Raw genomic sequence first — 21,586 nt, forward strand, 5'->3', positions numbered from 1 at the left:
GATGAGGAAAAGAAACAAACAATAAAAGAAGCAGAGGAAAAAACAACAACACAGTAAAAGACAGACTCACTATACCATAGTAATAACATTATAATTACTGGTGATGAGGCAAGCAGGCTACAAGTGGGGAACATCTCCATCTGTATTCTCCGTTGGACTAAAATTCTTTGATTCAATGGAAGATTGTTTTCTGGTACTCTTTTCGGCTTCACTAATTCTTGTCACTTAAAGATCAATGTTTTGGATTTCTGTATCAAAGCAACAATTTTTTTTTTTACTTTCTAAGACTTAAGTATATTAAGTATCTTCCACAGAAGAAAATTAATGTCATGGGGGTCTGTATTTTTTTCTTGAAGTGCAATAAGAAATAACAAAATCAAGACTATGCTGCTTTTAGTATTAAAGATTTAATTGGGTCTTGTGCATCAGCACTAATCTCCAAAGTCTTGAACTTATTAAAATAATACTTGGTTGCAGAGCCTGCAGAAATACTGAACATGTTAAAAAAGCTGTACATTCTGAGATTACACATGCCCATGCAAATCTCAGCCCACAAGTGAATGTGATATCTGACTGAAGTTAAAGGGTACTAAATGTCCACTAGGCCCCTGAATCTCCCTTCTCTGTGGTTGCATGATATAAGCTGTAACTTAGGCACTTGACACTGAAGGCTTTTCTATGGCTTGTTTCCCTTTCTGCATTCAGAAGTCACATGTGACAGATGCAGAGCTACGGATAACCACTCTTTCTTTTAGGGGCAAGGTTAAAACACTGAAGTGACACTGTGGTGTACGGTTTTAACATACAAGAGGTAAGAAAATCAGAATTACAGCTCTAGGGCTACCCTATCCCCTAATACATTTAGGTTTTGCATGCAAATACATAATGAAGCAGAATTGGTTACGGTTCCCATGGGAACCATAACTGATTTTCCTGACCTGTGCAGCAAAATTGTTAACAACATTGAAAGATTAAAAATTCTGCATTCATAGATTTTTTCCTCTCTCTGAGGCACCCTCCCCCCAGGCTGGCTAACTCTTCTCTTCCTCAAGTTAGGGATAAGTGGTCAATCAATTACAAACAGAAAGTTCAGACTTTCACCTTGGTGAAATCTTTTAAAATAGCTTGTTATCATACAACATAGAGGAAGCACGCCATTGCACCTCTAAGCCAGGAGTTAATGCAAGTTTTTAATATAACTCAAGCTGAGTGAACTAGTAATCATTTCAGTAAATTTAAGAACAGGTCTTTTGAGTTTGTTATAAAGCAGTTGTTCTGCTATCCAAATTTTGAATTGTATATTTTTTGCTTACTTCCCCACCTCAAACTCAGATGTATCTCACACTATACTTTTTCAGTTCTGTTTTTCACAAAACTATATATCATCATTAGTTGAATGGTAACCAGCAACCAACTGCCCTTAGAAGTCCATATTTTAATGTCAAGCAAAGCTTTACAGGACTTGAGATCCATGAATGCATCATTAAAATGGTCCAGGAAGGGTTGACATCTGATAATCTCTGCTCCTATGAAATTCAAAGAAACTGTTATTTGTTAAAAATCATTTCAAAAGGCATCTTAACTATGCCACATCATTTCTCAATAATATTACTTTTCATCTGTAAAAACTGCCTTTTCTCAGGCAATTAGTTTTCTCTAAATACACTGGGAGAAATTAAATCAGTACATGATTTCAATTTTATTTTTTACATGTATGATGAATTACATGGTGTGCTGAAAGGAAGCTAAAAAAATCCTTAGTATTTTCTACTGTAGGACAGATGAAATAGTACAGAGTCCTTTCACACTTTTTTTCCCAACACGTCTCTTTAGAAATGGCAGATTTATTAAAGCCAATGTCCTTTCTAGTAGCCTTACTTTCTGGATCTGAAATTTTGGTCAGAATAATGCTGGGGAGGGGAGATGTGGATGTATCTTTTAAATGGAGATGCCAAGTTATAGGTTTGAAGAAAAATATGTTGATTAAATCCTTATATACTTTAGGTGTGCATGAACTTACCAATGTAGTTTTATTGGAGGCCATTTTTATTGCAGACTTGCAGAGCTTTTACTAGAAAAATGCATGACAATTAAAAGGAAGTTTGCATAACTCAAAGAAAGGCATCCCAAGACAAACATGGTCCTTGTTCCAACCCCCATGTATTCACTGCATATAACATTTCTTATACGGATTAAATCCAGAACAAAAAGTAGGTTATTACTTTGTCTGGCAGTAACAGTAACGCACCATTACACTAGCCAGGATAAATGATACTGACAAGGTGGTAGATAGGGTTAAAAAAGGTTTTTCCCGAGGCCTTCAAAGGCTTAGAGATGTTTCTAGGGAAAAGGGGGAGGACCATCAGGGATGCTTATTTCCTTAAACCCAACAGAACAGGATTTCAGATTCTAGCAGTTGGAGATATACCTAAGGTATATTAACTGCGAATCTGGTGGGGAACAGCTACGTATCTGTAGTGTAATGAATCACCCACTACTCTTACATGATAGCAAATGCTTATAAACAGCAAATATTTATCTTAATGCAACTATAACGTTGCCTTCTAATTCTCACGTTTGCAAAAGTTAAGGTCCTAGAGCAATATTAACTCAGCTAAGCCATACATACTACATAATTAACCTACGCAAATGATGTTGAACACAATTCATTCCCTTTTCCATGTCATTTCTCATACCGACCAGATCCTTAGGCACGTATTGTCCCCACCCCACTGCGAGCTATAGAACTGTTAGAATTCCCCATTTGCCTGGGCAAGGCAAAAGAGAAAAGTCCTTCAAGGCCAGAATACCTCCCGGACTCAGTAATCCCGCCCAGTCCTCCCCTTGACAGGGGAGGTGGATTTTGGCAGCCACATAGGCGGTGGGGTAGGCGAGGTGGGAGAAGGGCAGGGGCCAGGGCCCCAGCGCGAAGACTCTTGCCTTGTGTCCCCCCTCTTGAAAGGCAGGAGAAAAGGGAACCCCCCCCAACAAAACCAGTAACAAATCCTCCGTCAGAAAACAGGCAGCCCTGCGGAGGCCTGCTGGGGGCGGCTGCGCCTCGGGCCTGTGGCGGGCGAACATGAGGCTGGCGGGGCCGCCCCGGGCGAGGTAACGGGGCCGGGAGAGGGGACCCTGGGCCGCTCCCGCCCCCGCCACCAGGGCCCCTTCCACGCCGTCCCCTTGCCCCCGCCCCGCCACGTTTCTCCCGGGCCCGGCAGGGACGCAGGGACGGCCGCGGGCCGGCTTTGTCTGCCGCGCTGGTGCTGGTGCCGGTGCCGCTGCCCCCGCCCCCGGCGCTGCCCTCCTTCCCCGCGGCGGCAGCGCCCGCGGCTCCGGGGGCCTCCCTCCCTTCCTCCCTCCTTCTCTCTCTCCCTCGCCGAGCGGGCGCCGGGGCCGCGACCCCCCGGCAGCCCCGCTCCGCCCGCCACCCCCCACCGCCAAGGAAGTGGGGGGGGAGGTGGGTGGGCTGCGCTCCGCATCTCCCCGCGACGGCCCGCAGCAAGCCGTAGAGGGAAGAGGAATCAGGGAAGAGGACTCGGGAGCGGGTGGGGTGGAAGGAGGCGGCTGCAGCGAGAGAAAATAGGGAGAGAGAGAGAAGGATACAGACTTCAATGGCGCCCAGCCGCTTGGGTCTCCCGTCTCCTCCTCGCTCCCGCCCTGCGCGCACTGAGCGGCGGCGGCAGCAACAGCGACATCCGCGGGGGGCTGAGGCAGCGGGTGGGGGCAGGGAGGGAAGGAGGGAGGGCGGGGAGCAGCGCGGCGGCGGCTGGCGGGGCTGGGCTGGGCTGGGCGAGCACTGCGCGCCGGCGGCTGTGACGGGGCAGAGCGCACGACGCCGCCACCGCCTACGCGCGAGCCGCTACAACCTCCGACCGTCGTCGCCGCCGGCACAGGAGGGGGGCCAAGACGTCTCTCCAACGCGGGGCGAGCGCAGGACCGCGCCAGGCGTCCAAAAGAAGGAAGATGCCTCGCGGCGACAGGGAAAGCGACTGGGTGAGGTGGGGGGAGCGGAGCGGGCCTGCGGACCCCGGCCGCCATGATGGCCGCCGCCGCCGGGAGTCCGCGCCGGGCCGGAGCCGCCCCCCACCGCGGAGCGAGGGCCTCGCTCGTTTGGAGGGGCCCGTGTGGAGCGCGGCCATTTCCCGCGTTGCGCTGGGGAGGCCCGGCCCTAAGCGAGGGGCGGGGGTAGGGAAGCGGGTTCGGAAAGCAGCGGGGCTATGGGGCTCCAAAACTCATTCATAAGTGGAAAAAAGGGTCGGGGAGCCAGATTCGGGGAGGCTTCTCTGCGGGCGGAGGAGCCGCGGGTGGATCCGCGGTGGAGCTGAGGGGGAGGGGGAGCAGAGGGGGCGGGAAGAAAGGAGCCTTTCCAGCGCCATTTCTCTCGCGCGCCGGGCGGCAGCACTCACCCTCTGCTGCGGTGTGTGCGGGGCCGCCAGAGGGAGAGAGAGGGAGGGAGGGGATGAAGGAGGGGAGGAGAGCAGAGCGCCGGAGCAGGCAGTGTGCCCGATACCGGCGGTGCGGGGTAGAGCGGAGCGGACTGTGGCGAAGTCCGCCTCCCTCCGCCGGGACCCCGCGATGTGTCGGCGCTGGTGCCAAAATGTGTAGTTCGCATTTCCTCCTGCCCGGGTGGAGGGGGAAGGGGCAGGGGCCAGGGCGATATTTCGGGGGTACGCTGCGCCCGCCCGCTCCCTGCCAGTACCACGCGTATAGAGGGGCACTGCGGCGCCGCCTCCGGCTAATTATAACCCGAGCTTTGAGCCTTCGGGTCCACTCGGCAATTTCCGGAAAAATAAAATAAATAAAAAAACCCAAAAACCAGCCGTGACACGGGGCCAGCGGTGGTCGGGGCCGCTTCGGCTCTGCTCGAGCACGTCTCGCGAGCCTGTTCCGTTGTCGGAAATTGCCGAGCGGGCCGGGGCAGTCGATAACTGGCTGCGTCTCTCTGTCCGGAAATTGCCGAGCGGGCGCGGGGCGCCATTTTTGCCTGCTTCGGCAGGTTCCGGAAATTGCCGAAGTGAGCCGAATGGGCTTCCGTTCCCCGTTCGGCTCTTTCCGGCGGCTGTCGAAGCGCATAAGCTCGACGACGACGGCTTCTTCGGCTCATTCCGGAGACGGCCATTACTAACGGAGTCGATGACTTTTCATTGCGCGATAAAAACACGTAGGGGCGTTATACAGAACTGCCGCCCCTCTGGAGACATTTAAGCTCCAGATTCTAGCTTTTTTTTTTTTAATTAATTAATCCATAATATCGGAAGCGAGCCCGGGCTGAAGAAGGAGGGCGCTAGCTCTACGCGGAGCTGAATTTCAAATTACGTAACAGTTCAGGCAGCCATTACCGACCAGTTGTACGGTACTCTCGAGCAGGAATACGTAAACCATGAAGAACATGGTACGTAGGAAGGGAGGATTCAGAGTTTGTTTTTAAGGAGGGAGGCGCATTTGCTTCTGCGGGAGGAGTGAATTTTTCCGGGGCTGGGCATTACTAGCAGGCTTGAGTCTTTGTCTGCGCGGGTCTTGGCGCCGCCGCCGGGTCGCACTGCGGGTCGGGCGCTGGGTGTCTGCGCGGAGGAAGGTTCTGGAAGGGGCGGCTGGGGCTGACGCGCAGCCGGGCAAGGCAGCGGAAGCTGCGGTAACCGCGCATGGTGAAAAGCGCATTCTTAAGCAGTGGCCGCGCTGCCCTGAAGTGTCGTCGGAGGAGGGGGACGCGGGACTCCGGGGGTCGGTCGGTGGGCGGGCCGGGGGCCGCCTTGGCCTCGCGAGCTGCGGAGCGGCCGGGGCGGTGCAGTGGGTAATGGCGGTGCCCAGGGGGAGGGGTAAAATGGCGGCCTGGCCGAGGATCGCAGCTGCCAGGGGCTGGGGGGGTCGCTACGGGAGAGCGGGCGAGGCGGTGGGGGAAGCTGTAGTCGTTCGGTATCCGTGGGGGCGGGAAGGAGCGCCGGAGAGGTCTTCCTGGTGCCGGGTGTGTAGCTGCACGCTGGAAGCGCTTTGCAGCCCTGTCCTTGGAAGCGGCGGCTGCTCCCGGGCGCCATTTTCCCCGCCCGGCTCCGGGCCGCGGTGTTCCTGCTGCCGCCACATGGCGGAGCCGGCGCGGCCGCCACGTCCCGCCCGCCTCAGGCGGCGAGCGGGGAGCCGGGCCGAGGAATTGCGGAGCTCTGGAGTTTTGGGATCCCCTATCGCTTATCTCTGTCAAACAATTTTGTTACCCTAGTTAGTAATGCTGCGGTCGTCGTAGATGTGTGCGCCCACGTTATTGCTATATCAGACAGGTTTCCTTGCTTCGGTGATTCATACTCCAGTAAAGGCTGTGCGTTTTCTAGTCCTTTCAAGTGTTTCTTTAAGCCTGTGAAGGAAAACTTAAAATGCATACAAATGAAGATTCTGCAGGGGTTGTAAAGATTTCCTCTCGCAGTCCGTTCCTGCCACAGGGTGTATTGTAGAAATCTTCAAGGAAGTGTTTGCTCCAGTTTTTATTTCGTAGGCCTTGGTAGACATGGAGTATCGATGTGTTTTTACCAAATGAAGATTTCCCTCAGGATTTTTAAGAGGGACAGGGACTTGAGCGATGATAATTATCGTACATTTTAAACCTTCAGCATAAGCTTTACGCGGTCAGAGCTCTCTGGACCCTGGTGGGAGGTTAATGTTAGGTTACCAGAGCTTCTTCAAACTGACAGCACTTTAAACGAATAGATTCTCCACTCTCAGAGGCTGTGTGTGTGTGTTAGTGGAGCAGCATGTTTATGTTGGTTTTGCACAGTGATTTTCATTAAAGTACTGGTAATAAATTTTGTTATTGGTGTGTCCTGAGACGTGGTGCCTAGATGTCGTTCTGGGTGAGGTATGACACTGAATATATCTGTAAAGTGTATTACTGATCTGTTCGATGTTAGTTAGTAATGTGTGGTACGTTTTGTCATTGTTCCGGCTGATAGGTTCCATTCTTTCCTTGAATTTTATTTACGTGTTTATAACTTTTCAGAGGTGAACCTAATACTTGTTGGAAAAAGCCTAGCAGCCTACTAAATGTGCTTGATTCTCATATTTGTATAATAATGTGCATTATTAAATACATGATAATTGATTGTATAGGAAAAAGTGTCTTTTGTGAGCTTATGAAACAGTAACCACGTGGTCCCTAATTTTTAGGCAGCAGAACTGAAGTAATTTCAAGGGAGGATTTTTTTTGCAATATTATTGCTTAAAAAGTTTTCTTTGCCAGCTTACTCAAATTAAAAAAAAATATAGTATAACAGGCAGCATATGGGGGTTTTTAGCCCAGATCTGGTATGCAGTGTTCTTTATTTCTTTTATGAGATGAGGCAAAAGGAAATGACATGACATAAAACATAGGTTTGCTGCTTTTAAACTTTCGTGTGTCATTTTACCTGTCTGTAGAAGGAGGTGACAGTACTAGTTTTGTCCATGTTCCTAGAAGAACAAATATTAGATCCAACAGCAGATTACAAGTGTTTTCAAGAGACATTTAAACTGGCGGTTCTCAAATATCTAGATCCAGGCCTGCCTTGAACAACCTCAGAAAACATGTTGGTCTGCATGCAGGTTGGCTTAATACTACTAAAAGCATATGTGCGCTGAGGTATTATGCTTGTTTTCTAAGTCTCATTGTTTATCTAGTTTCCTTTTATCCATTTACCTTATTGTCCCATGTGTAGTTGGTCATGTTGTGTTTGCCAGTTACAATTTTCTGTGCCTTGTTTGGGTTTTTAAAAAACCAACAACCCCCTAAAGGAAACCAAAACACCCAGGCAGATTTTCTCGATTTTTAAAGTTATATGTCAGCATAAAGCTAAAGTCATCATTGCTTTTGAATTCTCTTGTCCTTAGCAGGACAGTTTTCTTTAAAACAACATTCAGAAATCAAAAATTCTGTGAAAAGGGAACAACTTTTTAGTGCATTTTTAAATTGCTTGACATGAAATTGTAACAGGTACGAGCTAGTGATACTACTGTGTGTAGAAAATGCTAATTACAATGCATGCTTGGTATATAAACCTGCTATAAAAGTGTTTTGAAATGATTGGAAGGTTGTCCTTCCTGCTTTGGTATATGACTACATATGAAAGAGTAAATGTAATACAGTATTACTGGTCCATTTGTGTTGGGTTTTTTGGAGTTTTTTTTATGATGTCCTTGTCATCGCAGCAGTTTTCTGCTGAACAAGTGCAGTGATGGTTTCTCTGTAAGGTAATAAAGTCTTATTGGAAGCATGATTTATATTAGTGGATACAAATGTATATTATTCACAGTCTGTTTTAAGGGGAGTTGTTTTGATACTGCTGCTGTTGAGGTGGAGAGGTTTGCTGCTAATTCCAATGGTGTGGGATCCCAGATCAATTTTACAGATGCTCTGACTCCATTTGTTTTAATAATTATGGAGAAAATATCAATTGTTGACCTGTTTTAGAACATTTTTAGTTGTATTTTGTTTATTTTTACCTTTATTGCTTTGGGTAAATAGTATAGTAGTGTTCATGTACAGCAGTTTGAGCCAGAACGGTTTTTAAAAATAAATGTCACCTAGAATAGAACTGGACAGTATGAACGATTTTGTTTTCTGTAGTGAGAACTTTGAGGTTTGTTTTTATGTTCCTTTTCTTTAAAAAGCATCTCATAAAGGTCTTTGAGAGGAATGTTCTGGAAGTCTTCGAGTGTGCTCCCTTGTTTTTGATACTGGGAGGGAGAGACAGGAATAAGCACACTAATAAAATCTGTACGGTAAAAGTGGACCTGTAGAATTGCATAAATTGTTTAATTTTTTTTAGTGGGGTGGAACATTTAGAAGAGTCAATTTTGATTTTGGAAATAAGACTTAACTAAAAGTTTTTGACACTTATGAAAATCTTGGTGTTTAATTCGTTGATGAAAGAGAGGTATTTTTAATTATATTCATGTAATCTTCTTTTCTGTGGCAGAGGGAAAAGGAGCAGTTCCGCAAACTGTTTATTGGCGGCTTAAGCTTTGAAACCACAGAGGAAAGCTTGAGGAGTTACTATGAGCAATGGGGAAAGCTTACAGACTGTGTGGTAAGTTTGACATACTAATACACAACAATGGCATGGAATGTTTAGGAATTTTACATGTTTGTTTTCTGGATAGCTTAATGAGAATATGGAATATTAGATTTTCTTAAGTGTCCAGTTTGGTTTATACAGAAATCAGTCCATGGAAGCAATGCATAGATTTTTCCCTTGCAAACTCTGTTGATAGGGTTAGGGAGCATTTACAATCTGTTTCCTGTAAAATCTTCCCAGACTATGTAACCACTGATTCCAGCAATTTAACACTGGTGTCATTGGCTGAAGTGCATAGGAAGTGCTCACACAGAGCACAGTTACGTCTGTGTGATTGGTGACATTTGGCAGAAAGCTGCTATTATGGTAAGCAGTGTTGATAAAGCTGGAAAAGGATGTCTTTCTCTGTGATGTTTTCATAGAGGCATTTAGGTTGGAAGAAACCCTTAATATTATCAACTGCCCAGCCCTATCAACTGCCCAACCACTGAACAACGTTCCTAAGCACCACGTCTGTGTGTCTTTCAAATACCACCAGGGATGGTGGCTCTCGTAGAAGTTCTTCCACAGAATTTGTTTTGGGAGTACTAAATACCTGTTTCATAACACAAATTTAAAGTTTGCGGTCTTCAGAAAGCTTAAAAGAAATTATGGGTATGATTTTTTTTTTATTTTAGAAAAAACACATAAGTATAGATGTACCTCACTGATCTAGCAGCATTTCTGAGTTAACAGATAGAGTCTTGTAGGGCAACAGTGGTTTGAATTTCTGTGATGCCAAGCAGTGCCATTCATGTTAAATCAGCAGAGCCTGCTGCTTTATTATCATTGTGTTTCAAAATTAAGTCAAGGAAAACCTAAATTAAGTTTACGCACTTTCTCCAAATACTGTTATTGTAAAGCTTAAAATGACACAGGTATAAAAGGTTTAAATGTGTTTATTGGTTTTAGGTAATGAGGGATCCTGCAAGCAAAAGATCAAGGGGGTTTGGTTTTGTAACATTCTCTTCCATGGCTGAAGTTGATGCAGCTATGGCTGCAAGACCTCACACAATTGATGGAAGGGTGGTTGAGCCTAAGAGAGCTGTGGCTAGAGAGGTAAGTATGGCTTTGAAAGTAGATACTTAACCTGATTTGAAAAAAGATTTCTGTTTTGGTCGGACACTTAGGCTTTGTTCTTGTTTGAAATTGCCATGGTTTAAATTCTCTAGTTGAAAGGCTATAGTTGGGGCACTATTTCCCACGCTTTTGGTCGGTTAATTGACGCAATTACATAAATGTCTGTAATTACAGTGAATTGTGAAGGTACTCTGGCTGTACTATTCATGTCTGCAAGGGATTCATCTGAGGTCTGAAAGTAGTGTTAGCAAAAACATGTTGAGTGCCTGTAATTATGGAACTGTTCCTAAGCCTCAAATTAATAAAAGTCCTGTCAGTCCTTTTCGATTATTCCAGGATCATTTTGGGGTGTTTCTAAAAGGTATATAGTAAGTGACTAAAAGTAGAAAATGTAGTAGGGAAACTTTTTTTCTGATGTACAGAATCATCTTTGGACTGTGCTGGTTTTAGCCCCAGGCATACTTGATTTTCAAATTCAGGGTACAGAGCAGGTGTGTTCACAGAAATGCAGTGAACCTGTAAGCCAGGTTATGGTGGTTCAGAGGTACTTGGTGAACAAGTGTGGATTATAAAGCAAGTTCTGTTTACCACGTTGGACTCAGGTGTTTAGCATATTTGGACTAATGAGCTGGAATTAAATGAGCTGTCCCAAAGGTATGGGGAAGTGGAATTTGTAATCACCGGTACCTCTGTTAGCTATTCCAGTTTTCTTTCCATTCCCTGCAGAATGCAAGGTTGGTTAACATTTGGAAAAAGGTAATTACAGCAGCATATGTGCATAGTGCTTATACACACAAAGCTCCTGCTAAGCTTCAGGACTAAGTCATTCTTAGGTAGTGCAGCAGCTTGGTTATCATGCTCAAAGTGCAGAAATAGCTCAGGAATATTTGGAGTTGCCTTCGTATTTTAAATAGGGATTAAAAGGCACAGTTGTTAATTTGCAGAGGTTGAAAGACGTTTTTATGAGTAAAAAATGGTTCACTGCTGTTGGGGAATTGGGCAGAGGAAGCTGATGTATCTTGGTTTCAGTTATAAAAATCATGCTCTAGCTTAAGTTATTAAATACTTCCATGCAGTTGATCCGTATATGTTTTAGTGCTTTTAAGGCTTTTTTAAGGGGGGAGGAAAAACCTCCAAGTGACCCTGTGTTGCTTCCCTAACAAGGTTGCCAGGGGCATGTATCGGGAGAGAGCTGTACCTCAGTGCTTGAAAAATCCTAGTTTATCAGTATTCTATCCTGAAATCCTGGCAAAATAGTAATTTGTGAAATTGTTTTTCTTTATGCTAATTTAAAGAGTTCTTTTAACAGGAATCTGGAAAACCTGGTGCTCATGTTACTGTGAAAAAACTATTTGTTGGTGGTATTAAAGAGGACACTGAAGAGCACCACCTTCGTGACTACTTTGAAGAGTATGGGAAAATCGACACTATTGAAATCATTACTGATAGACAGTCTGGTAAAAAGAGAGGGTTTGGATTTGTTACATTTGATGACCATGATCCTGTGGATAAAATTGTATGTGAGTAAGCTTCATTTCATTCATTCTTTTAGTAGTATTAACCCTTGCAGTCTTGGTAATTGTGTAGAACTAAACTTAAAGAGATAATGATTCTGTTATGGTATATGTCATACGATATAAGTTATGTACTGTATATTTGCTACATCGTGGTTTTGGTGAATTTTGTGGGAACGTGTATTTCAAAGAAGTATTGTTGTCTTTGTTTAGAAATTGTATGGTGTTTTGTATTCTTTTAAATGATTCTGAGTGTATATGGATTGGAAGTTTGATGCTCTTAGTTGTTGCCAGATCAGTACTTATATGCTGATAGTATCTTATTTGATATGGTTACAGTGCAGAAGTACCACACCATCAATGGCCATAACGCAGAAGTAAGGAAAGCTCTCTCTAGACAGGAAATGCAGGAGGTTCAGAATTCTAGGAGTGGGAGAGGAGGTACGTAAAAGTAGTGGTTTGTGGTTGATTTTTGTGTTTACTTTCCGTGACCTCACTCCTTACAAATGTTAAACTGTTACAGGGAACTTCGGTTTTGGTGATGCTCGTGGAGGCGGTGGCAACTTTGGTCCAGGACCTGGCAGCAATTTCAGAGGGGGAGCCGGTAAGACAGGCATGTTTGTAGCATTTATTTTTTTTTACCTTACTAATACTGTCTTTCTGGTTTTGGGTAACTTCGTAAGTTCTGCTGCTGTTTAATATAATGCAGTTGTAGCAGTTAGACATTTTTCGGGAAAAATAATTTGCAAATGAAGTTTTGGGGGTTTTTAAGCTTCTGTTGAAAGCCAGAAGTAAACTAAACTTAATCATCTTGTTTGTTAAAGAATTCAGAGACTTCTCTGATTCTGTGCAACACTTGCCTGACCTTTTAAAATTGGATATTGTATAAATGCAAGAAAAGGAAAAATTGATTAAACATTGATTGGATGTATGTGTATTGAAGTCAAGTGTACCTGTCCTTAATTTCTGAGATTTGGTTCTTAAGGTCATAGGGCTTTGAGAATTCAACTAGATTGGTTTTTTTTCTTCCAATAGATGGGTATGGAAGCGGCCGTGGATTTGGTGATGGATATAATGGATATGGCGGAGGACCTGGAGGTTAGTTTACTGTTGTGGTGATTGTTTTTCTCTCCCTCAGAAACACTTTTATATTTATTTAGTGTTTGTATAAAATTCATATTAATTGCCTAAACCATTTTTTGTCTTTAAGACGCTTACATGGTTGTTGGCTCGTGTTAAACTTTCATATGGTTATTTCGTGGACAGCCATGCCCTTTTCTGTATAATAGGAGTGTGTCTTAAATTTCCTAAAAAAACAAAGATTTTAATTAAGCCTATCAGTGAGGCTTTTAGGCAGTCTGTCTTGTGGGGTTTGATCATGGTCCAGTTATGGTGAGGGTTGGTATGTGCCTCTAAGAATACTGTTCATAGAAATTTCTTTCCAAAACGACATTTTTTTTTCCCTGTAGACTTCTAAACACAAGAATAGCCTTTATTTCTGTATAATTGGAGTGCCTCCTACATTGAAAAGTTTATTTTAAAGGATTGTGTTGTCACAGGTGGCAACTTCGGTGGCAGTCCTGGTTATGGAGGAGGAAGAGGAGGATATGGTGGAGGAGGACCTGGATATGGCAACCAGGGAGGGGGCTATGGAGGTGGTTATGACAACTATGGAGGAGGTAATGTTTAGGCTTGGAACATCCAAGCATTTGAGTTTAAATTAGTGCAAATAATTTGAAATTGGGGCTAGAGGTATTTATATAGTTACCTGAGGAAGCTGTTGTTTTCCAGATAGTATGACATAGAATGAAAACACTGTTTGTTGCATGCCCTGCTGGAATGCCTATGTAATTTCTTACTTTATTAAAAATTCTAATAATGAGGTAACTTAGTGTTGTATCTGTTTTAGTTCATCTAGATATTTCTTCACTTTTGTATTGATAATGCAGGCAATTATGGAAGTGGGAACTATAATGATTTTGGAAACTACAACCAACAACCTTCAAATTACGGCCCGATGAAGAGTGGAAATTTTGGTGGCAGTAGAAACATGGGGGGACCATATGGTGGAGGTATTGTATATATGCCCTGACTTTCCTTGTAGCCAGAGTGGGTGGGCTTTTAGTCCTTTGGAGAAATAGAAAGGAAGATAGGACATGTTTTGAACTAAAGAGAGGGTATATTGGGATTAGATTTTGGGAAACTATCTTTTACTGTGAGGGTGGTGAGGCACTGGAACAGGTTGCCCAGAGAAGTTGTGTGTGGCCCATCCCTTGCAGTGTTCAAAGCAAGGTTGGACTGGGCTTTGAGCAACCTGGTCTAGTGAAAGATGCCCCTGCCCATGACAGAGGGCTTGGAACAGGATGAAAGGTCCCTTCCAACCCAGGCCATTCTGTATAATTCCAAGAGTGACGTGTAGAAATTGGGTAACTTCTGCAATAGATAGACTGCAGTGCTCATGTTCTTTCTGCAAGTTGGCTACAGTTTCCCATCTTAAAACTGCAAAGCCTGTCTCAGGGATAAAAGATAGAAACTTGCTCTACAATGTTTTGCATTTTCCAATCTGCAAATATTTTAGTTGTTACACTTTGTAGAGAGTGTAGTTAATCACCACTGGTCTTGTTGGGATTTCTTTTTTCTTTCTTCTTCTTGTGTAATTTTTTTCCTGACACTTCCTGTTTTTTGTTGCCTAAATGTTGTTTAATATAGCATGTAAAGCTTGTGAAATGGAAACTGAAACATAAGACCCTTTCTTGTAAGGTTCAGCATGCAAGTACAGTCAGCCCTCACAGGCTCAAGACAGGACAGTGTGTCAAATTACATGTAACACTGTTGAATCTTTTAAGATTTTGGCATGTAGTTCCTTCCTGTGAAAGTCTTTGGAGGTTAGTTAGTGGAAGACAGCGAAATGTTAAAGTCTTTGTTGTATATGCTGTTTCTGGAAGTAAAGTAGATGTTAATGTTCATTCAGTCAAGCTTTGATTGATTGCTTCAGTCAAAAGCATTCCTAGATTTGAGAAGTGTACTGATGGAACGATTCGGTTTCTTGTTCTGCAATTGCAGGAAACTATGGTCCAGGAGGCAGTGGAGGAAGTGGTGGATATGGAGGGAGGAGCCGTTACTGAGTTTCTTCAAGCATACCATGGGTAAGTATGTTTATAAGTGTTAAAAATGCAGTGATTCTTGAGAGTAGCTGCAGGAGTTTAAAGCTTTTTAGGATATTGTCTTTCCTTTAAAAAATGGTTAGATGAATAATTTCATAACCTATTTTTTTACTCTTTACTTCTGTTGAAACAGGCTTCACTGTATAAATAGGAGAGGATGAGAGCCCAGAGGTAACAGAACAGCTTCAGGTTATCGAAATAACAATGTTAAGGAAACACTTATCTCAGTCATGCATAAATATGCAGTGGTATGGCAGAAGACACCAGAGCAGATGCAGAGAGCCATTTTGTGAATGGATTTGGATTATTTAATAACATTACCTTACCGTGGAGGAAGGATTGTAAAAATGCCTTTGAGACAGTTTCTTAGCTTTTTAATTGTTGTTTCTTTCTAGTGGTCTTTGTAAGTGTAGAAGCATTCCTTTGATAATGTTAAATTTGTAAGTTTCAGGTGACATGTGAAACCTTTTTTAAGATTTTTCTCAAAGTTTTGAAAAGCTTTTAGCCAGGATCATGGTGTAATAAGACATAACGTTTTCCTTTTAAAAATTTAAGTGCGTGTGTAGAGTTAAGAAGCTGTTGTACATTTATGATTTTAATAAAATAATTCTAAAGGAAATATTGTGTAATTTTAGATTTTTTTTTTAATACTGTAAAATAAGGCAAGGAGTGGGTAGTATAAGGTCCCACAAATAATATAAAGCTTTTGTTGTACGTGTAAACTAAATGCTGGTCAGAAAAAGTATGTTGTCTGTAAATGATCAGGTGTAAAATATCTAGGTAACTTAAGGGGTATCTCTGCAAGGAGAAACACCTTTTTAGATTTTTTAGATGCTGCTTCTTCAATGGCAAGGGAAGGAAATAACCCCAGCAAGGTACTCCTCCAGGGACACAGGTCTAGTACAAGAGAACTCTTGAAAACGTCACTAAGTTCAGCCAGTCTTAAAAAGCTGTGCTGTATTTCTGCAAAGCTTTAACTACAGTAGTTGATTAATAAGGATGCCAACGAAGGCTGAGGGTGTAGAGCAAAGTAGTTCTAAGCTTCAGTTAAACTTCTTTAGGTAAGATCTTATTTACTTTTCCTTTCTTAATGTATCAAAACCAAATCTAATATTGTCTGACAGTATTCTTTCAGCATAGTGATTATCGTTATTTAGTTTAACATAGCAATTAATTGAGTTAACAATTACAAATTGAAAAGAAATTTGTGAATCCTGTTTTCTTGTATTAAATTTTTTACAAACAAATTTTTGTTAATTTCAGCTACTTAACATATTTTTTTCCTACTGGAATCTAGCTATGATATGAACCCTGGACAAGCATAGACTGCTGCCACTGTACACTGCTACAGTTGAACAAATGAGACCTGCAAGTGTCCATTAGTAAAGCTTTGCAAGGGTTCCATCCCTGGTGTTGGTAGTTAAAATGGTAGGTCACAAGTTAATTAAATCATACAACTTTATTTTTGCATCCTGCAACATTTTCTTTTTTCTTGGGAGTCTATGCATTATGGTGGTTGCAAGGTAATGCAATGAAGGTAGTTCTGTGCTGTTGAAAATGAACTATGTTGTTTTGTGTCTTGTCTGCTGTAATCTATTTTATATAACACGTTTCATCCTGAAGGTTCCCAAGTAACTGTAGACTGTTTACGTGTAAGGAAAAAAATTGCACCACAGAATACATCTGCCTCTGTGAAGGAATGTGTCGTCCATTCTTTTAACAACTGCATAAGCAGTTCTTTAGGAGGGGAAGTGAAAACTTCAAATGAAACTGCAGGTGGTATTTCTTTAGTGTACAATGTGTTTATGTAAATTGGAATTTGGCTAGAACGTTGAGGTTTCCACCATTTTTTATAGTTCTTGCAGCTAACAAACCTTAGTGCCAAATTCAGTCAGCCTTACTCTTACTGCATTGAATGTTTGCACCTCAAATTAATGAAAATTCATCAAGTAATAAACGAGTTACTCAGAGTAAGGATGGCATACTCTAATAGATTTGGTTTTTAAATAAAAATCAAAGAAGCCTATCAAAAAAGGCAACCAAAAAATGCCCTAATTTCAAAGTTCCATTGCCTTTAAAAGGCTACCCACTGAAGAACGTGGACTCAGCTAACAGAAGTCCTGTTCCTTTTGTGTTAGACACACCAGTGAACTGCTTATACTTTTTTTTTAAAAAAAATGGCTGAAGTTCCCCTATTGGTAATTTGGTTTAGACATATGTGATAAACATCTTCAGATACACTTTTTTTTTCTTTGGCAGGAAGGTGCCATGCTGCAGGTAACTAATGAAGAAGTGGTCAACCACAGAAACGCTTCAAGAAATAAGAAATTCTGTATCATCAGAAAATAGTTGTTTTTGCTGCCTTCATTAAAAATCTAGAGGTTAAATGAATACTGATAAAACATCACAATTAGTACAGCTCCCTGTAATGCTGGGTTTTTTAAATTATAGTAATAATGTCTTGTAAACCTTTCGAATAAAATTCAGATTCGTTAGGAGAAACAAATCACTAATGTTAAAATAGCAAACATTCTGTGAGTAGAAAGTTTAACTACATATATTTATAACTTTCATAGCTTTAAAATAAAGTATTTTTTATACCAAAGTAGTTCTAGTGTAATGCTTAATAAAAACTTAGTGTGTATCTAACATTAAATAATGTTTATGTGCAGCTTTTAGACCCTTTCATGATTTGAAACATTCCATTTTGAGGTGAATTTAAAACAGAATCAGTTTGATAAGTGTATTTACAGAACTTGTTTCTCTGACCGTAGGCATCTGTTCTCTGTTGGGAGAAACAGTGCTGCAACTTAAAAATGCTGATCTCTTTGCTGTTGGACACAAGTGCTTAAAAATAGATTTTTTTGGCTGTGTTTGTCAGTTTGTCAAATTGCAATAGGACAGTATCCTTTTCACCTGTAAAGAGCTTTTAGGGTGAAGAGAGAAAGACCAAATGGAATGTAGAGTTCTTGCTGTACCAGAACTGTATTGATAGCTGCATCTGGGGGTGGAAAAAAAACCACCAAAAAAACCCAAACAAAACAAAAACCCTACGAAATCAAACACTAAGTCTGAGCTTGGGAAAACTTCAGTTGGGAATGTATTTGAGGGAAAGTATCTTCAGTTTATACTGTTTTAACCAGTTACCTTCATACGCAGTTCATTCTAAACTTGAAATTTATATGCCGAGCTTTGGCAGAATCATCGTGTCTTTAACCTTCTTTATAATACTGTTTAAGGATTCACATGCAACTTTTTTCTGTTTCTTAAATTGAACTTTAAAATATTTGCATAGGTAACCGGTGGGCTGCAACGGAAGCAGAAAACGAAGATAAAATCTGCTTTACTTTCTTCTTTCCAACAGAATGAGTTGACCAGATCATAAAGAATTTGCCTTCTTTCCTGTAACTTAGATTTAGTTGATGGAAGTTTTTTTCTTTACAGTTGCCAAGTCCACATTCATACAACATTAAAAAAAACCCTAACCACTTTGAAGGGAAGTAATTAATTCTTCTATTTCTGAGATAGTCTTTCAGTAGTTTTACAACAAGGTTTAAAATTTACTTGAATTAAATGTCTTGTATTTTCCATAATGAGGATTTTTTAATTTTGATCTGCTGGCAGTGGGGGAAGGGAGTGTATAATGGGACAGCACTATGCAAAAATGAAGTTAGTGGATATTTAAAGTCTTGAAAACCTGGTGTTTTAAGTTTCCTGATGTCTTACTGTTGAACTTTCATGACTTATCTCTTGGTACCTTCTTAAAAGTTAAAGCAAGTACAGTTGCAGTGTTCACCAGTGAATTTGGTGAAAGAAATCACCATTTTGAGTCAGCCTGATGCTGGAAGTCAGCAACTTCAAATAAAAACAGCAGTGTGTGTGGTCAATTCCTGGTCATCAATTTGTAGATAGAGTGTACTTCTGAATTTCTGTCAAGTTGGGTTTATGTCACTACAGCCTTCGTTTTCAAAGGAAGCGTAACATGTTTCAGTGTACTAACAACTAAGGATCAGGTTGTCAGTACTAGGCCCACTTTTCCCCCAGCAAAAACACTTTCTGCATTAGACTGAGGGAAGAATGAAAAACAACTTGTTGGTAACTGATATGGGAGCCAAAAAATACAGTGGTTGACTTGCACATAAAGTGATGTTGAAAAGGTCAATACTAGGGGTCTGGCCATCGAGACAGTGTTATTTACAATGAAAATTGGATTTTATTAATTTCTGTTGTCCTGCAGGTGGTGAAAACCATTTAGGAAAATATGAACAATTGCTTTTAATATTGTAAAATGAACAGGACTTGAACTTTGTTACGTGTAGGGAAGAAGACTGTATTTTAGGTTTATGATGAATGTACATGATACCTTGGGGATGAAATCATACTACTTCTGGGGAAGAAGAACCAAGCCCCAGAAACAGATACGAATTTTCAAGGAGTTGTCAGCTGAGCGTGTTTTGGCAGCTTGACCACATCAGTGGTGCAGGATGATTTGCTGGGAACATACTGGAACAGTGCATTCTGTGTAGCTGTAGTGTTTCAGTTCGTTTTCAAAGCTGGGTGTGTGATGTGAGCGAAACCCCGTAGTAGTGCTGTTGGGTTTTTTTTCTCCTAAGGTAGATGCCCAGTCCTCATTTATTCAGCTGTACCATTCAGTGTACTAGGGATGTATAGGAGTATTACATGGAAGGGTTTGTCTCGGTTACACTGATCCATTTTTCCAGAAGTTGTCCCTTTTAACAGTCGTGTTCTTGCTTTGCAGCTAGTGTTGATTTGCATTGCAGCAGAAGTTTCAGTGTTGTCAGGAGTTATTCCAGTTAATGGAGAAAGAACTTGTTTATCAGCAGTAAAATTAACAGTATATAAATGGCTGTGTGATTTGCCTTGATAGTGCTGTGAACACATTTGGGGACCATGTAGTTACAAACTATGTGTGACCTCCTCTGTTGCTTCACTATATGAAAAAGTGCGACTGGGGGAAAGTCCTAGACAATTGCTGTTACCAGTATCCCACTTTCCCTCCTTATTTGGTCTGCTTGCTCTTGGTTCATTTTGGGGCATTCATGTGTGAAAGTGAGTGGCTGATGCACTTAATGGAGTTCTAGTAGCTGTGTAGCTGGTGTTAAGTTGCAGCACTTTTACGAGGTACCCTACAGTGATAAGACTTCACATGTGCCATCTCTATTTGGTTTATTTAATAAATAGTTTTTCACTACAAACTGGTGTTGAGTGTCCTGTTGCCTCATTTATAGGCCTCTGCTGACTCTCCTCAAGATTCTTGTTAATACTGTACTTCTGACTCCCATAAGATACAAATGCTGTGTGTGTGTTTTGGGACAAAGATTGACAAACTGATATGAAGCTGCTTTGTCTCTTTATTTCCTCATTGAATTTTTTTTTCTGGTTCTCCCCTCTAAACCTAGATTGTAAGCTCTTGAGCAGGAACAGCCTTAGCTTGTAAAATTTGGCTTTGTAAAAAGCCACATCTGTTGAATAAAACCAAACCCATGAAGCTAAAGCGACACTTCAGCGCGGTGCTGTAGTGGTCATTCAAAGCGTTTGTAGTGTTGGAGCTGTGTGCTGTGACTCCTCAGGGAGGGCTTGTCTGCAGGATGCCTCTCTAGGAGTGTTCAGCCTTACATGTCAAACCATACGGTGCGTATTGCAGTCTAATAATAAAGTACGTGGCTCACATTTGTTTCTGGTTGGATGTTTTTCCTGAAAGGTGTGGATCTAAGAGCAGCCATGCTCTGTAGTGCCCAAGCATGTTGCTTCCAGCACTAACAGAAGTAATATATATGCACTGTGGTATCCCCACCACTCTCTTTTCTTTATACATAATCTGACCTTTTCTGCCTTGAAGATAACTTCTTTTCACTGTTAATGTAATGAAAAATGTAGCGTAGCTGGAAGTGTTACAGGCTACGTAATAGCTTTACCATGGGAACGATATTTTAATGACCAGTCCCACCTTGACATGTCCGTTTTTTTGTTGCTGTATCAACAGCTACGTTTACAATACTCAGCTTTGCAGTGTTCTAATGGTTTTATTGTTCCTGTGTCAGAGAGTTGCTTTTCTACATAGTAAGGTAGGATGCAGCCTTAATAGCTTTTTACATACCAGGTTTGATAATCCATCATGTTTTTACATAATAAAGTTTCTGACTTGTACACTTCAGGTTTTGGTTTCTTGAAAGTTAAGATCTATCAATAATGAAGCCAGGACAGACATCAGTCAGGTGTTACCCACCTTCTACAACCATTTCAGTAGCAAGTTTCTGTTATCAGTCTTCTTGAATAACTCTGTAAGTCCTGTACAGTATCACATTTTTTGTGTATGGGTTGCAAATACAGACTAAGGCCATTACAGGAAGTGTATTAAAAGCTTCAGGCTGTCTGGCCTAACCACCAATCATTTAAGGATGTGAAACTGTAAGGCATAGTCAAGGCTGAGCAATGTTTGGGACTTTGTTGCTTTTTTTTTTTCTTTAAACCTAGGCTAGCTGCAGAAGGGGAAGACACTTCAAAAGCTAACACCAGTTGTTAGGTAATATTAATGGCAGTCTACTCAAGCTGTAAAAACAGGACATTGGTCTGAATTCTACCTACAGTTTTGTGTGTTCCGTGAGCAGATAGTTGAATGTTCAAGAAAATCGTGCAGTACATCTAGACCTAATGCTCAGTGTCTGTGTCAGTGCTGTTACAGTCCGCTCACAACCGGTATTTTGCCTAAGAGGTTTTTGTAAGGGTATAGTAG

General features: G+C 41.9%; 2 protein-coding genes across 17 annotated transcripts in view; one reads left to right on the forward strand and one right to left on the reverse strand.

Annotated features, from left to right (window-relative positions):
• CBX3 (chromobox 3) overlaps positions 1–3,722 on the reverse strand; it is a 10,888-nt gene extending 7,166 nt beyond the window's left edge. For 2 of the 7 annotated variants that reach the window (XM_017837168.1, XM_017837171.1), the window contains exons 1-2: positions 3,608–3,722; positions 2,021–2,071 (exon numbers count right to left, since the gene is read on the reverse strand). In XM_017837168.1, the coding sequence (XP_017692657.1) occupies positions 2,021–2,044 (24 nt within the window). In that variant the 5' untranslated portion in view covers positions 2,045–2,071; positions 3,608–3,722. Of the gene's footprint in view, positions 1–98; positions 249–2,020; positions 2,072–3,607 lie in introns of those variants that run through there. The other 5 variants (XM_017837170.1, XM_017837167.1, XM_017837166.1 and 2 more) reach the window with 5 other exon arrangements.
• A 21-nt stretch (positions 3,723–3,743) lies between these two features.
• HNRNPA2B1 (heterogeneous nuclear ribonucleoprotein A2/B1) lies at positions 3,744–17,440 on the forward strand. 10 transcript variants are annotated; one of them, XR_001878391.1, is made up of 12 exons: positions 3,744–3,993; positions 8,937–9,047; positions 9,987–10,133; positions 11,464–11,674; positions 12,008–12,109; positions 12,192–12,281; positions 12,704–12,766; positions 13,228–13,347; positions 13,618–13,740; positions 14,732–14,814; positions 16,130–16,260; positions 17,092–17,440. XR_001878391.1 is itself a non-coding variant. In XM_017837160.1 (11 exons), exons 1-10 carry the CDS (start codon positions 3,964–3,966, stop codon positions 14,791–14,793), a joined length of 1,059 nt encoding a protein of 352 aa, XP_017692649.1. In that variant the 5' UTR covers positions 3,744–3,963; the 3' UTR covers positions 14,794–14,814; positions 17,092–17,440. The 10 variants fall into 10 exon arrangements, 7 of the variants coding, with proteins under 7 accessions (XP_017692649.1, XP_017692651.1, XP_017692648.1 ...); XR_001878392.1 differs by having other exon boundaries at positions 12,192–12,272; XR_001878393.1 differs by lacking the exon at positions 3,744–3,993 and adding an exon at positions 5,214–5,392 and having other exon boundaries at positions 12,192–12,272.
• Positions 17,441–21,586: the final 4,146 nt, after the last annotated feature.

The sequence above is a fragment of the Lepidothrix coronata genome, unplaced genomic scaffold (assembly GCF_001604755.1).
Source record: "Lepidothrix coronata isolate B3197 unplaced genomic scaffold, Lepidothrix_coronata-1.0 Scaffold294, whole genome shotgun sequence".
Classification (NCBI taxonomy): domain Eukaryota; kingdom Metazoa; phylum Chordata; class Aves; order Passeriformes; family Pipridae; genus Lepidothrix; species Lepidothrix coronata.

Coding starts and splice junctions, on each gene's coding strand:
- HNRNPA2B1 (XM_017837160.1), top strand. CDS start 3,964: ATGCCTCGCGGCGACAGGGAAAGCGACTGG. Junction 12,282..12,703: donor AGGGGGAGCCGGTAAGACAG/GCATGTTTGTAG, acceptor TTCTTCCAATAG/ATGGGTATGGAAGCGGCCGT. Junction 13,741..14,731: donor GGGGGGACCATATGGTGGAG/GTATTGTATATA, acceptor CTGCAATTGCAG/GAAACTATGGTCCAGGAGGC.